This window comes from Cavia porcellus, unplaced genomic scaffold, assembly GCF_034190915.1.
Source record: "Cavia porcellus strain 051 isolate PalLab524CR breed Dunkin Hartley unplaced genomic scaffold, mCavPor4.1 scaffold_7, whole genome shotgun sequence".
NCBI lineage: Eukaryota > Metazoa > Chordata > Mammalia > Rodentia > Caviidae > Cavia > Cavia porcellus.
Genome location: NW_026947490.1, coordinates 9,286,702 through 9,303,354, shown reverse-complemented (window position 1 = coordinate 9,303,354; position 16,653 = coordinate 9,286,702). Strand labels below are relative to the sequence as shown.

Genomic DNA, 16,653 nt, shown 5'->3' with positions numbered 1-16,653 from the left:
TAAAAATGTAACAGTTACTGTTTTAAGAGAGACTATAATGCATTTTCAGAACAAGTGGGAAAAATAGTGGCAGTTTTTGACTTTTTACTTAAGCTATATTTTAAAATTTTTATTAGTACATGTTCGCAATATATAATGATTATAGTCATTGTAGTGAGTTGTTACACGAACATAACACATCATGATTCTTTTGACTCTGGCTAAATGTCTTAGAAATGATTTTTAAGTTAAGAATTATGGGGTTTGAGTAAAAATTAAAGAAATTAGAAGACATTTTAATTTCTTTGTGATAAGTCTGGTGTCTACACAACGTTCTCTTTGGGTAGGCTAAATGAAATGATTCTGGATTACCTGTTTGGATGACATCAGAAACAGACCAACCTATGTCTTTCATTGAAGGGGAAAAATTCTGATAGGATATAGAAATCTGAATAGAACATTTCAAGATCAAATGAGATCCTGGGGACAATAGTGCTTGGTTCTGAAAAACTGTTAAATTTGCTTCCACTTTTCTTTTCCCTTTGTGATTGGTGGAAGGAAACATCGTATGAAAGGTGTGATGGTACAGCTTAGCTAAGGGCAAAAAATATGTGTCAAGCATAAAAATAGCAAAAACGTTCTTTGACTATTCAGTTTTGTGAATTATCTTGTTAATTATCACTGAAATTTAAAGGTGTGAAGCATGAACAGCGAATGACATTAAACAGTACAGTTGTGCTTTAATATATGCCTTCAAGAAAAATTAAAAATAAAATCTTTCAGTTTACATGTACTTCAGACAAAAAGATGAAGTATAGGAAATGTAACTATGTAAAAAGATGAAGAAAGATGTTTTACAGATGTAGACGTGAGTAATATCTAAAAAAGGAAAACTGTATTTTTTCTCTAGTACTAGGGATGGAACTCAGGCCCTTCACACTAAACTACATCCCATGCTGCACCTCTCTTTTATGTTTTAGGATTTGAAACAGAGTCAGTAGGTTGCCCAGCCTGGGCTCAAACTTACTGTCCTCTTGCTTCAGTCTCCCAGGGTGCTGTGATTATAGGCACGCACCACCATACCTCACTCAATTATGAGTCTTTTGAATAATTAAAGTTACTCCAAGCAAAGGGGAAATGTTACATGTTCAGCAATACTTAGTGTTTTTGTACTGTGTTTATTAGCTCTGCCTTTAACCATTAGTATTTTTTCTTCTTACCTAACTTGGAATTAAGCACCTGCCTGCAGATGGGATATAGCATTTTATTTTATTTTTTTTCACTTTTTTTTTTATTTAAGGAGAAAAAGGAAAAAAAACAGAAAAAGGGTACAAGTAATACAAAATTTAAAAAATAAATAGTAAGAAATCACTAGTTAATATATTACATATTCTATCTTAGAAATAGTTGTTCAAGTTACAAAATTGAAGCATATAAAGTGGATTTTCAAACAGAGTGCAAACAGTTCTGTTCAGTGATCCAAAAAAACTCAGTGATATGGTTATCTATCTTATACACTTAAACATATATGCAGTTATAAACTTTAGAGCACTTTCTTTTCTTTTGTACAATGATAATTACACATTTTGGGTTTTATTACTCCCACAGTTCTTACTACTTTTTTTGAAGAGAATAAAACCAAATGTGACATATCAGAACAGAGTCAAATCAAAAGGATAGGCATAATAATGTAAAAACAAAATACAAGGTGATCAACGATGGTTACCATACTGCCTCTTGCTATTTTAAGAAGAATTGCCAGTTATAATAAAATTGAACAAAACAGTAAAGAATAAAACCAAAGCATTGGAGACATTACAGGACTTTAAAAGAAGATAATAGTCAACCAGAATGGGCATCATAATGAATCTTATTGTCTTCACAGTTTTGCCTGTACTTTAGAACTTGGTACTATCAAGTCAATCAGTCAAAACAAGATGGTGAGGGCAATACAGGATTTCAAATCAAGTTAATAGGAAATCAAAGTAGGTTATATACTATAATGTATCCTGCTATTTTTATTTATTTTTCCCTTAATTAAAAAGAAAAAAGTAAATAAAAAAAGGGTGGGGGGAATTGAGATAAAAGAGGGCATAACAACAGAACAGTGCAGGTCAAAACATAACCATTTAAGCACAATAGTGTTTCACCACAAGATTTCCTGACATAAAAATAGTTACCATAGTGTCTCTTTCCTTGAAATCTTTTGAGTATAACTTCATATACTGTAGCACCAAACACATCAAGACACTATAAAACCATTCAAGAGAATGACATTATTACAATTAACAGAAAATGAACAATGGTTTCTGTATAATCTCCTTGTCTATAAAAGTTTTTACTTATATTATCATATATCATAAAATCCAATAAGATACAACCTTTTAAAACCGATGGAGACAGAAGAATACAAGTTTGATGGGACTTCAAAACAAGATGATACTAGATCAGCACTAGCTATTATGATGTCTTGTTTTCTCCAAAATAGCTGTTCCTACCATCCGATCTTCTGTGCCTCATTTCTGTTCAGCTCTGTCATTAGTTGTCAGTTTGTCTTCTTCTTTTCGCTTTCTGCTCCATTCACTGTGGCCTCTTTGCCACTGTTTCTGGGATCTTGGTATTTTCCTTTTTAAAAAATATCCTACTGTATTCTCTGTAGAGTTGAATTGGTGGTTGCAAATTCCCCTAGTTCCTCTTTATCCTGGAAGCATCTTGTTTTTCCATCAATTTCTAGGGACAGTTGTGCAGGATGTATCAATTTTGCCTGGAGGTTATTATCTTTCAAAGCTTGAATTATTTCCCCCCGTGCTCTTCATGATTTGATGGTTTGTGCCGAGAAGTCTGCTGTAATTCTGACGGGTATTCCCTTGTAAGTGATTTTCTTGTCTCTGACGGCTTTTAATATTCTGTTCTTATAGTGGATTTCTGGAATTTTGATTACTATATGCCTGGGTGTAGCTCTGTTTGGGTTGTAAGTGGCTGGGGTCCTGTATGCCTCGTACATCTGAGTATCTTTACCATTTGCTAAATTAGGGAAATTCTCTTGGATTATTTCTGTGAATACCTTTTGTAGTCCATTTGTTTGTGTCCCTACTTCTTCTTTTATGTTCTTAATTGTTAAGTTATAGATCCTCTTATCATCTTCTAGCCTTTGTATTGTTGCTGTTTGTTTTCTTGTTATTTTTAAGAAGTTTTTCATTTCATGCTCCCATATTACAAGTCTGCCCTCCAGTTCAGATAATCTATCCTTAGTTTCTTTCAAGCTGTTATGCCAGTTTTCAATAGAGTTTTTAGTTTCCTGGTAATCTCTTTGAACCTGCTTCACATATTCTATGTTTTCTCTGTTTTCTCCATCAAACAATTCTCCCCTTTTTTTCTGTTCTTCTATTCCACCATCTGTTTTTTCTTGGGCGGTGCTTAGCATTTCTCTAACTATTCTACTTCTATCTTGCTTCAGTTCGTTAATAACTTCATTCCTGAACTTGTCTATGAGGCTCTGGAGATAGCGCTTTATGTCTATTGGTGCCGTGTCTGATATTGCATGTTTCTTAGGACTGGGGGCTGAGGACCCTTTCTTGTTGCTCCCTCTTCCCATATTTTTTGTTCCTTATATACAAGCGTATATTGGAGGCCCAGTTTCTTTCTTTGTCGGTTACAGTTTGTTTGAATTGTGCTGGCTAGGTGTTCCCGTCTTCTGCAGTGTACTAGGGAGACACAGACCTGGGCAGCCTATGCTGGGCCTACCCCTCCTGTCAACCTACCGAAGGCTTCACTGCTAGGGTGCACCTCCAGGCACTGGGACCTGGGTTGGGATAGCCTGCTGGGTCTTAGCAGCGTCACGCAGGCCAGGCACTCCCCACCAATCCTGCTTGAGAGGGGAATATGTGACTGAAGTCACTGCAACAACCTGTTAGGTAGTCTGCCCAGTCCCAGTATGTCATTGCTGAAGCCTCCTACTCTATGGGAGGGTCCCCGATCCACTCACTCACCGCAGGTTGATGCAGGGCTCCCGGCCAGTCCTGCTCTCAACTCCATTCACTGCTTCCCACTCTCAGAGCTTTAGCACCTCTCTCCTTGCCGCGCTGATTGGGATGCAGCAGCGGCTGCAGGAAATTCAAATCGCAGCTTCCAGTGGCGCGAGGTCCAGCTTCCACACTGAGACCTTATCTGTTCCTGTTGTATCACCGGGATTGCGTTTCCAGTTGGTTTCTCTTAAGTTGAGTTCATTCTTGGGTCGGCAAAGTATATCTCCCCTTGCTTAGCATTTCTTGCCCGGCACCATTCCTGGATTTTAAGTGCGGTTTCTCAGAGAGCCTCCGAAGCTGCTGCTATCTGTCCGCCATGTTCTCCCGGAAGCCAGTCGGGATATAGCATTTTAAACACAAATGATAGAATCTTAGTTGTGTTCTACACAGAGATACTTTTCTACTCGGGTTATGTGGAGCTACTTGAAGTTGGCATAAAATTGTGCTACTACAGTTTTTAGTTTTGTTTCTTATAGTTCTCTGTCTTTTCCCTCAACTAGTTGTAATTTATTGTTGTCAGTAGAATTAATGTTTTTCTTTAAATCTTTAAACTAAACTGCCCTTTAAATAAAAAGAAAGACAAAACCAATCAAGAGTTGCTTTTCACAACTTTATTTGATACATTTTTACTAAGCAGATGTTTTTGCAGGGAACTTACCCATTGGATATTCTATTTCCTGGCTCAAAGGTCTCATCTTTATTTTGATATTAGTTGCTGAATAACTGATAGTTTCAGCTTTGCAGGATGGAAGGGGCCTTGCTGTTTTGTTTGGGCTTTGTGTTTGCTTCAGCAGAGAGGCACAGATACAGTGGTTAAAAGTACGGAATGCTGTCACAGATATTTAGTGCCTCTGAGTAAGCTGTTTGATTTCTGTGTGCCTTACATTTCCCATCTGTCAATGAGATAATGTTACTTCCTGGTTTCCAGAGAAGGTGCTCATTAATGAAGAATGAATGAGTCAGTATTTCTAAGTAACTTGTACCAGTGTCTGGCTCATGGCAAGTACTCAGGAATACTACGTATTTCGTCTTATGGCCACATTGCTGTTTACCAGTGTCCAGATTTTTCTGAGGTCGCTTCCTTCCTAGTTTGCTATGGAACTCACTTGTATACTATCCCCGTCTCATCCTACTTGGGGCCCCTTTCTGTGGTCAGTAGAGTGTTGCTTACTTTACAGCACAGGGTAATAGGTTTTTCAGCAGTTTTCATGAACTACAAAAAGAGTGGCCAATACCCTATTCAGCTGTTGTATTCATTTGGACTCTGGCTTTAAGAAACAGCAGCTGTCTACAGATGAATGAAAGCTCTGTCCTAGGGAGGTACCTGTCTCTCAGAAGCTGGGGTTGGAGCCAGGCCTCGTAATGGCATGGAGGAGCCGGAGGAGCCCTCAGGGAACTCGAGCCCCTCTCCCTCTGGGGAGTGGACGATGACCGCACAGCTCCTGGATGGTTTCACTTGCCTCCAGGGACCAGTGCGCACACAGATTCCACTAGAGTCACCTCTGAATTCCCAAGGAGGAGAGCAACTAATTGGCATAATTAGGCTCAGGTGTCCACTTCTCTGCCTGAAGAGACAGGCGGAAGAGCCAGAGAGTCAGGATCCTTCCCTGGGCTCAGAGGGGTCTTGGCCTCTGCAGCAGCTCTGGGAGGTTACCTTGTAGTTTGTGTGTCACAGTGACTTTTTCCTCTTTTGGCTTCCTCAGACTCCTGTGTCCTCATATAGCTCTCAGTTCTAGTCATTTACACAGGCAAACTCAACTGCAGAGTGCAAAGAGCAAACTACAGATTTCTGTCCTGCCACAGATGTCTTTCTCAGACAGAACAAGAGCAGAGTGTGCCACTAGCCAGAAGAGCCAGGAGTAAGATAATTTGGTGCTTAAAATACAGTGGCCTGCTGCATAATAACATTTCTTGTCAGTGACAGGCCACATATCTGGCAGTGGCCCTTGAGAGAAGGGAGCTGAAAAATTCCTGATGCCTATTGAGTGCATAGCCAAAAAGATAGCAAGAAAAAGAGAGACACATAGAAAGAGTCCATTAAAACTACGGTGAAGGGTATGGCAGAAACTCCTCAAACCTCAGTGAGTGCTTTTCCCTGCCTGGAAAGTTTCGCATTAATAGAGAGCGATGCCCATAATACATTATCTGTTTACAGGCAAATCCAGGACAAAAGAAAAGTCACAAGCAAAGTAAACCACTGCAGACCCATTTTGGTCTCAGGCAGTACTGTAATACAAGCCAAGCCGTGAGCAGTCCCTGAGGGAGAGATCAGGAGAGGCACTGCTGTTGTAGGAGGCACCGTGGGTGTTGTTTGCCCTGAGACCTTCTGGTGACGCATGATACAGAGATGGAAGACATGCTATTGGTGATCCTGACCCTGGGTAGGCTTACATAATGGTGTATTAGTTTTTTAACAAAGAAGTTTAAGAAGTAAAAAAAACAATTAATAGAGAATACTTGGAAAATAAGAATGTAAAGGGCCAGGTATGATGGTAGCACATACCTCTAATACCAACACTCTGGGAGGCTGAGCAAGACGCTTACAAGGTCTAACCCAGCCCAGGTGTTGTGGCAGCTTAGTGAGATCCTGTCCCAAAACAAAAAATGAAAGAGTTGGGAATGTACTGTAGTGGCCCTGAAGCCCTGAGTTTAATCCCCAGGACCGTGCTCCCCCCCCCCCTCAAAGTACTCTTGGGTGATTGCACAGTAAGTTATTACAAGAGGCAAAAAGTAAAAAAAATAAAATTTATAAAGTAAAAAGTTACAATAAGCCAAGATATTTTTTTTTTTTTTTGTACTAGGGATCAAACTCACGACCGATTGCTTGCCAGACAGGCACATATGCCACTGAGCTAAATCCCTAGGCTTTATTTTTGAAGAAGAAAAATACTTTTTATGTTTAGTGTACTCTTAAGTGTGCTGCTACGTTTATAGTGGTATACACTAATGCCCCAGGGGTTCATATTTTCCACTCACTGACCTAGAGAAACATTATGTCCTCTCAGCTCTGTAGAGGATGTGTCTTATATATTATATTTTTACTGTACTTTTCCTATATTGAGGTAGGAAAACAACCATCATTAAACAACTCAAGACTGTACTTATGGGAAGTCTGCTTTGGCTGTTGAGTATTGAGTTATATTTTGGATCTTGGCTTTTATTAAGAGAGAAGAACCAAGAGGAAATAAAACCACAGTTTTGTCCTTACATGATAGCATAGAATGTTGAGAATACAGAAGAGTGTGAATGGATGTTCTTTTTAAAAAATATGGAAATACTACTTTTGGAAGTAGGCCTGTAGCCATACTAGGAAGCTCTACTTTGGAAGTAATGACACTGTTGCGGTGTTGCCAGTTTTTATATCTAGGTAGGGTTTTAACGCACTGATTTAAAGGAAAGTACATCATAATTAAACTTTAGCATATAAATACAGTAAATTTACTATATTACCTTGGTCTGATAATACTTAAACAGAGAGCCTAGTATGGTCTTTGGCTATTGGTTCTTTTCCTAGAAAGAAATCTTACAACTTTTTACATTTGGTCCTGAGAAAAATAACATATAAAAGTATGGACAGATTAACACATGAAATGTTTATTTTCAGTACTACAAATTAATCATTCCACAGTGTTTGCCAGGTGAGTCAGTAATGTCAGCTGTAAAGGACATTTTCATATTCTTAGTGTAATAAGAAAGTCGAAGGGAGATATTAGTTTGTATTAGTGAAAAAGTTATGTTTCTAAAATTTTTTTCAGTTTGTGTAAGGTTTGAAGAAAGATGGGTGTATTGATACTGACTTGAACATTTATTTTGAATTTAATATGTTAGGATTTGAGCATTCATTTAGCATCATTTTACTATAAAGATTGAATATTTGTAATATATAAAATAGCATCACTTTTTAAACCTAATATTTAGAAAGTCTTCAAACAAAGTTGAATCACTGAACTGCTAATAGTGTGTTTGTCTTATAAAGCACTTGCCTATATAGGATTCTTTCCAAAGTATAAATTTATTCTTTTCTGGGAGACCAGATGTTAGAACATAATACGTATTTCTAATAACCATGTTTGCCTCAAGCAAAGATAACCCTGAGATAAAGAGAATTTTATTTAATTACCAAAACATATTTCTCTTAGTGCCAGCTATTGTTGATTGACAACAATGTCATAAGTGATTGGAAATCAGAATATTCACAAGCACCTGAGCTCAGGATTGAGGTGTTCAGGTACCATTTTGTTTTTCTGACTTTTTCCATTTTGATGGGACAGGCATAAAACAGCTTCATCTGTTTTTAATGTTTTAGAGTTTGTGGTGGGAATTACATTTTAATTAAAAATAAACTAGCCTCTCCATACCAGTCACATTGTACTGGCTGTTCTACCTAAACCATCCCCAGTGGGCTCTCTGAAAACCTGCCCTTTGTCATTCTGGGCTGTCCCTGAGCAGTGACACCATTTGAAATATGATCTGTGCACCACTGACTTCTGGTGCCCCTGAAAGAGGTGTCTTCCTTAGTCCCTTCCCAGACAGGAGGAGGATCTGGGGACCTTCCTTTTTAGCAGTTTCCCAGGTAAAGGTTAACTATGTTAACCTTTGCACTCAAGTGTGGAAGCCAGACAGAGGCTTTGGAGTCAGACGGTTGAAAAGCCAGGCTGGCCTGGGAAATTGTTCAGCCTCCAGTATCCATGTTCCGTCAGCAGAAATATGGGATGAGAATCGTGTCTGTCCCAAGGTTGATGCAAGGATCAAATGAGATAATTTTGGAAAGCTTTTGGGAGCACGTGTTCAAGGCTCAAAAATATAGCAGTATTAAAATATAAACTTAAAATATTAGCAGTATTTTAAGTTAATGGAAATATCATATTATGACACCTCATTCCTAAATGCTTACAGTGTATCTTCTAAGAGACATTCTCACCTAAGCCTGCTATCTGTTTTGAGAAACTCTAGTTCTCAACATTTACTTAGTACTTCCTCAAAGTACCCAGATTTTACCCAAGATAGCTTTTATATAGTCACTTTTTAAAAATGAGATCTGTTAAAATAATGCTTCAAGCCTGACAAATCTTTCCATTTAAAAAAAATGGTGTTTTTCAGAGCCTCGATCTGATTATTTTTCATAGACTATCACTATTAATGCTCACCTGGTTAGTTTCCCATGGCTTTAATTTATTCCTTCATCCTTTTATTTCATACAAACTCCAAATGTTTACATTGACAGATGGAGAGTAACATTCACTGGTGTTCTATCCTTTGCACTGCATCATCTGAGGAGTCACACAGTGTCAGCTAGGTGGGAACTGCCAGATTTCCTCAGCTTCAAGGTTACATCTTTGTGTCCTTGAAATCACTCATGACCTAGGAAAGAAAACAAGAGCAAAAAGTGTTTTGTAGGCACTTTGAATTCCCAGTACGCTCATCCTTTGGTTTTTAGTGTATGCTGATGGCCTTTACCGTGGAGCTTATGAAGTGGTGATTTTTCTAATTCCTTCATTTATATTTATTAACTGGCATTCTTTAAATAGACCTTTCCCTTGTCTTTTTCCCTTTCTCCTGCTACCTGTAGTATCACTGTGGGCTCAAAGGCTTTTTTCTAATTCATTTTGTGAAAATTAATGGTAATGATTAGCCTTTCTGATGGCGATGATTTTTCTTTCCAAGTTTAGCTGAGGGAAGGCCCATAAGCCATTACCTATCCTTCCAACATGACCCTGTTAATGTTCTGTGGCACTTGTCACCTCTCATGGATCCTCTTTACCTCTCTTAGCCCTATATTAGGAATCTCTTGTGTCTCCAAAATGCTCTAATTTTCTGTATGTTTGGCTCAAGCTCGATTTTTGAATGTATAGTGTTGCACCTTATGGGCCCTGGTGGTTGACAGACATAGGAAATGCATGCACCCATATGAGTGTTTTTGAGTATATGTGTATATATATATATATATATATATATATATATATGCACACAATGTATAGCATTAGTCAATGAAAGTAAAAAATACCTTGAGACTCGTGTTCATAGAGGTATTTCCAGGTATAGAGTTTTTGTCTGCTTTTCAAAACTAGATATTTATATTTTATCTCGTAATTTATAGGGACTTGACTTTCATTGTATTAGTATATTCACTACTTGCTTTTTCCAAAGATATGTATTTATTTATTAGTGAAAAGTTTCATCCATTTGGTCTTTTCTAGAAACAAGCCATACCGTACGTGTAAGTGTGTTTTTACTACCCTTTCTGCCACATTTTATGTACACTGTTTTATGCTTCTCACCTAAGAAGTGATCTCTAGAGAACTTTTTTGTAGTTGGAGAGACAGTGGCTCCTTGTGCAACTTGGAGCCCACTTGCAGCTGGCATAAAGCAGTCTCCTGTTGGTGGACCTCTGGGATGCTGTGGTGAATTACTTTGTATTCCTTCTTCACCTTTAGGGAGGTACCTAGAGCAGATTCCTAGAAGTGAGACAGTTGGATGGAGAACAGATAGATGGTACCACTGTTAGCAGCAGGCAGATTCCTCTGTTTAGCACAGGCAGCACTTCACCTGCCCTCTAGCAGTGCAGGTTGGTCTCCTCAACAAGAGTTGCTTGTCAGTTTTTGTTCCTTTTTTTTTTTTTTTTTTTCCCAGTTTGACAGAATTGGGATCTCCTACCAGCTTTTATTTTTTCTTTTATGAATAAAATTGAATAGTTTTGTTGATGTTTTCAAGGGCTATTTATAGATTTTTCTGAACTGTTTGGAGGTTTTGTGTCACAAGAAATCATTAGCAGTCAGTTTTTTCTACCCTAAAATAGTCACTGTACCTGGTTCTTGTGGTGCCAAGTCCTTATGGTCCTTTTCTTAGCTGGGCAAGCTATTTTCCTAACTGTGTTTACGTACTTACATTTGAATATTGTACCCTAGATGTTCAAAATAGGGATTTAAGGTTGCTTTGTTGGTATAAAGAGCAAAATGGTGCCAGTTTTATTGTTAGATAAATTTTATTCATTTTTTAAAAATCTACCACTAAAGGTATAGTACTTCAAACCTAAAAGTTAAACTGTTACTTTAATTAGAATAGTGAAATACAGTGCATTGTAGAAAGAGAAAGAGAAAGCAGGACACTGGTGGTGTATTTGGGAAGTAACATTGGTGATGATGTCATGAGATACTAATTTGGGTTACTTTTTCCATGTAACTATCAGTGATTAATCTGACAACTATCATAGTAAATTTGTGTTTTAAAATTAGAGTGAAAATAGCTGTATAGGAGTCAGTGTGAAGTACAGAGGAGTAGAGGGTAGCCGTTAACTTACAGAAATAATCATGGTAGAATTTCAGGGTTATACTCACTGTAATTGTGAAGCAGCAAACCATCTTGTAAGGTACACTAATGAATGATTGGTGGAATAGGAGGTGTGGGAGTATTTAACGATTGTATAGATATTTACACAAAAATGCAGAAGTCATAAAACACTATTTGTTATCATCATAGCATCTTTAGGTTAAGTAGTAGTTCTGGTGTGTGAGAAAAAACTTAAATATTCATTGTTTTATTCAGCCATATTTAATTTAAGACAACCTAACAGTGGAAATTTTCCCTTGCATATTTAGAATAAATTCATCCCAACTTTGATAGTTGAATCCATGATTATATAATGCTGTTTCTGAAGAAATACATCTTTCACTTTCTTCTGGGGGTTTTGTTTCTTGCCATCTTTATTTGGATTAGCTTCTAGGAGACCATAAAAAGGAAGGGTACAGGTTACGTTAAACGTGTTCCTTCTCAGGATGGGCTGCAGTGGGTATGCTGGCGTGCTCTATGCACCTGAGATTTGTTTTGTCTGAGAACTGTAACAAACTTCATAAGAACAAATATACTAGATGAACATTGATCTTGGTTTTTCTCTTTCTCTTATTATTGACTCATACGCATTTCTCTTTTGAAACAAAAGTTTTACAGATACCAGAACAAGACTCTTACCTTATAAATAGCTTTTTTATTAATTTTCCTAGCTCATAATACATGTGAAGCAATAAAAAGGTGGGATAGGAAGGATGAGGGTAAAAAACTCACATAGTCAGCAGTGATAAGTGGTAAGAAACACAGGAACCAGAAGAGTTTTTGAAACAAGTCCAATGGTAGATGTCTTGTACAGGGAAGAACTCACGCTTAAGTAGCTCACCATTGGCCATCTGTCTCGGGACTCTTCACCCTAGCGGTATGGAGGGCTCAGTGCTACGTACATCAGCAGTCACTCTGTGGATTAGACAGCTGAGGCTTCGTATTTGAAAACATTCAGCAGAGTATCAGGCACTGGAAAGCAGTCATTAGCATGAGCACTGTAGTTAAGCCTGTTTCCTTGCAGTGCGCTTAAAACCTCAAGTTCATACTCGTTTATCTTCAGTCTGCAAATCCAAAAAGCTCTGGAAACTGCAAGTTTGGTACAACCTCTTATCCAGAAAAGCCAATTGATGAGATTACATCGTTTTTTCCTCCTCTGTGTGTTACTTGGTATCTGGGTGTTTCAACGTAAAGATGAGTAATATTTGGTGCGGCTCGGTATCTGCTGGAGGAATTCTAAGTGATTCATATTACATTTCTAAAATCTGAAAATTCTGAATTGTAACATCTGTCTGACTCTTAAGAGTTTTGGACAGGTTCTGGATCTTTGTTATTTAACATGTATTTGAACGAAGAATTCCTGCATGTTATTTAGTGAGAAGATACTCTTCAATCCTGTTAAGAATGCTGATCAAGCTAATAACAAATTCTTGTCTCTCTCCCCTTGGCAGCAAAATGAAAAGGAGAACTTGCTGAAGGAAAGAGACCACATTCTGTCCACACTGGGGGAGACAAAGCAGAACCTGACTGGCCTGTGCCAGCAGGTCTGCGAAGAGGCAGCCCTGAGTCAGGAGCAAATACAGATCCTGGCCAAGTACTCAGCCGCCGACTGCCCACTTTCCTTTCTAATCTCTGAAAAAGGCAAAGGCGCTTCTGACGGCGAGCTCCTGTTGCAGTCCATCTTCAGTTTATCTGATTGGCCCCCGGCTGCGCAGCCCCCAGGCGGGAGAGGAGGCGGCGGAGCGCCCGGCTGCGCTGTGGGGTCCGAGGCTTCCACGGCCTCGGCTTCCACGGTCTTGGAGGCCACGGGACCCGCGGAGCAGGGTCGCCAGGGTGGAGGGATCACCGATTTCTGTCAGCAGATGACTGATAAATGTACTACTGATGAATGAAGCTGCCCTCCCCTCCTTCAGCCCCTTGGGTTTCCTACTGAAGTCCTGGCATTGTCTTGAAACCCAGTACAGTCATCTCTGCTCTAACAGCTTGTTCTCCTTCATAGCTTTCCATTCAGGGCATCTCGCCCAAGTCAGTCCCCGATATCCACAAAAGACACAAATGATTTGCTCCTGGGTTGACCTTTTGAGGTGTACTGGATTAAAAAGCAGTGCTAATAGAGACCTGGTCTATTCAGAAATAGGGAGTCTGCAGTGGCGGGGAGAGCTGCAGCATGAAAAGAAACCATCTTACCGGAACCCTGGCAGATGTGGGTTGGGCTTCACTGTGGTTCCTCAGCTGTGCTCAACAGGCAGGTGGCTGCCTAAGGTGGGGGCTTTTGTCCTCAGTATTGACTAGGTTTCTGGCTGCACAGACAGCACATAAATGTCAGTAACGCACCACCACCCATCCCTTACCTCCCACCCCCGTCAGTCTCTGTCATTTTGGGCCCAGCATGATCTTTCTGTTTGCTTGCATTCTTGGAAGAAGTCACAGGACTCGGATGCAGTGCTGAGTCAGTGAGCGGGCAGCGTTGTCTTTCGTGGTCAGCATACAGGGCTCTTCACTTTGGCACCGTTGCGTCCCCAGAGCCAGAAAAGCAGACATTAATGGCACAGACAATTGCCCGCATTTCCAGGAGCACTGTTCATTTTTTGTCCTGTCTTTAAAGCCGTATGGTATACTTGTGAATACCATTATTACAGAAAAAATGTCTACTAAAACTGTAGGTTTGTAAGAAAAGGTGAAACTTGATTTTGTGCCATTTGGGAACCAGATTTTAATCCTTTCTTTTACATATTTAGTGTGGTATAAAGGCACAAAAGTCATTTTAACGTGGGCATTTAAAAATCATTCTTTGTATTTATTTGATCCTGTTATAAAATGTGTAGTTTAAAGACCTGCCCCAATATTTCATAACGATTCTTAGCCAATTTGGAATTATAGACCTGAGATTAAGATAAAAGCTTTAGACTTACGCAGTTAAACAAAACAGAAATTACATACAGGTTCAGCATCCCTAATCAGGAAGTCTGAAATTCTTCAAAATCTGAAACTTTTGGACTCTGACGTGATGTTCCAAGTAGAAAATTCCACACCTGACCTCAGGTGACAAGTTAAAACACAAACTGTTCTTTAAAATTACTTTAGGCTGTGTGTGTAAGGTACATAGAAACCTAGATGAATTTCATGTTTAAGTTTGGGATCAGTCGTCATGATATCTCATTATACGTATAGAAAATATTCAAATCTGAAAAATCTGAAATCTGGTCTCAAGCCTTTCAGATAAAGGACACTTAACCTGCATTTGTAGAAACAAGTAGAACCCAGTTTTTGAGGGGACAGAGGGGTAGTTTATAGTATTGAGAATGGAAAGTACTTAGTTTCATTAAGTCAGACACCTGGAGAGGTCCTCCTCTAGAGTGCTGCTGAGTAACTGCCGGGGGTTTAGCTCAGCGGCAAAGGTGGCTGCCTGGCAAGCGCAAGGTCTTGAGTTTGGTCCCGGTACCAAAAAAAAAGCTGAGTGACTGAAGGGGGGAAAGACCCGCCCAGTGTGTACAAATGAGTCCGAAAGCAAATAGACTTCTGCCTTGAGAGTACGTGGGGACCAGTTTCAATGTTCCAGAGTGATTCATCAGACATTAGGGTGGGAGTGGATATTGCTAATACATTTTCAGTGTTTATATGTTATTTCTGTTATTGACTTAATCAGGAGAGAGAATCGGTATTATTTTCTAGAGGCTTCCATAAATACTTTTGATTTGTCAGGGAGAATGATCATTTTGTGAGAATGCATCCCATACTACAAAATAATTATGTGTACCTGTATATCTCCCCATGTAGCTGTTTCCTTGATACTTGTCATTTTAAATTTCTGCTTCACAATATAAAATAATATAAAGACTTCTGGTTTACAAAGTGTAAAATCTTATTCAAGCCAATGAAATCCTTGATTTCCTACCTCAGTGTACACTCAGCTGTCAGGCATCAGTGTGTGTATGTGCAAATGTCAAGTAATTGTCTGTGCTTTAATTGAAACTGTAAATATTTGCTTTTAAAATTTATTATTTTATGCTAAAACCTAGTTGTTTCCACAGTTCAAATATGATTTTTAAAGCACCTATTTTATATTTCCCTCTACGTATAAACAGTTTAGCATTAAGGGTTATTTTAGTGGTATGTGATAATTGGCCACATGTAATATTTCTTAAATTTTAGCATTACTTTTAATAGCCAGCATGTAATATAAGTATAACTACACTACCTCATACCTACATGATTTTCAAGTTGTAATATAGATAGACAAAAAAGATTTTATCTTTGTCTTTTGGCCATAAGGTGGGGAAGTTTTCTATATATTGCATAGCATTACACATTTATGCCTATTTTAACATTAACTTCTAAAGAAGTTTTTTCTAAGACAGTTTGTTTCAAGGCAATATTTTTTTTGAGACTGCTGAAAACAAATAATAGGATTATGTATATACAGTGTATGCCTTTTCCTTCATGCAGAATTTGGAATTGTTTTCAGTTTGTGTTGCATATGGACATGATTATTGTTCCTGTTTATGAACTGGCCTTCTAAGTGCTTGATCAAGATTTTTAAAAAGGTGTTACGTAAAATAACATTACCATAAAATTTGCTCCTTATTTGACTCCTACAGTGATAGTAATTTGTTAAATTGTTCTATTTAAAACAAATGTGAATATAATATTGGTTCTCCATCTGTAAGTTTTTGATTTACTATAGCTCAATGCTTAACCTGATTTAAATGAGTAATTAAATGTAGTTGATACAGTAGGTGATACAGATTACTTGTGGACACTCAGCCACATTCACAACTTGGAAAATAAAGACAAGGCAAATGTTACCATGAATTCTCAGGTGAACTTTTTTCAGTTATAAAACATCTATTTTGAATTTGTAAATATTTTAAATGTTTTATTAAGGCATGTAATAAACTATTCTTTGAGACCTGTTGGGTAGAATGAAAATTTAAAGCCATAATGGTAAAAGATGGCATACTGATTGTAAAAATAAATAATAGCATTATTGATTTTTTTTGTATCTTTCATAATATAATTTTCTAACAATACAATAAAACCACTAAACTTGTATATCCATGTCTTATTAAAACCGTTTCATTAAAAGTATACTTTTCTGGTATTTAATTTACATGTTCTTAGTGTGCTTATCTAAATGTAGCAAAATACAAATACTAGGTGTCGATAAATTAATAAAATTCTCTAAAATTGTTTCTAACTGCATAGAGTTGTGCATCCCATTTCCATTTACTCACCTCAAATGAATTTGTTAATGTTGGTATTTTCATCAGAAATCATGACAGAAGAAAATACTTGATTAGAAAATATATGCCTGAAGAAAAAT

General features: G+C 38.0%; 1 protein-coding gene across 1 annotated transcript in view; it reads left to right on the top strand.

Moving 5' to 3' along the window:
• The window catches only part of Bach1 (BTB domain and CNC homolog 1), a 53,448-nt gene extending 37,030 nt beyond the window's left edge, over window positions 1-16,418 (top strand). Inside the window, exon 5 of the mRNA XM_003467177.4 lies at window positions 12,782-16,418. Within this exon, the coding sequence (XP_003467225.1) occupies window positions 12,782-13,222 (441 nt within the window). The 3' untranslated portion in view covers window positions 13,223-16,418. The remainder of the gene's footprint in view (window positions 1-12,781) is intronic.
• The last annotated feature ends 235 nt before the right edge of the window (window positions 16,419-16,653 follow it).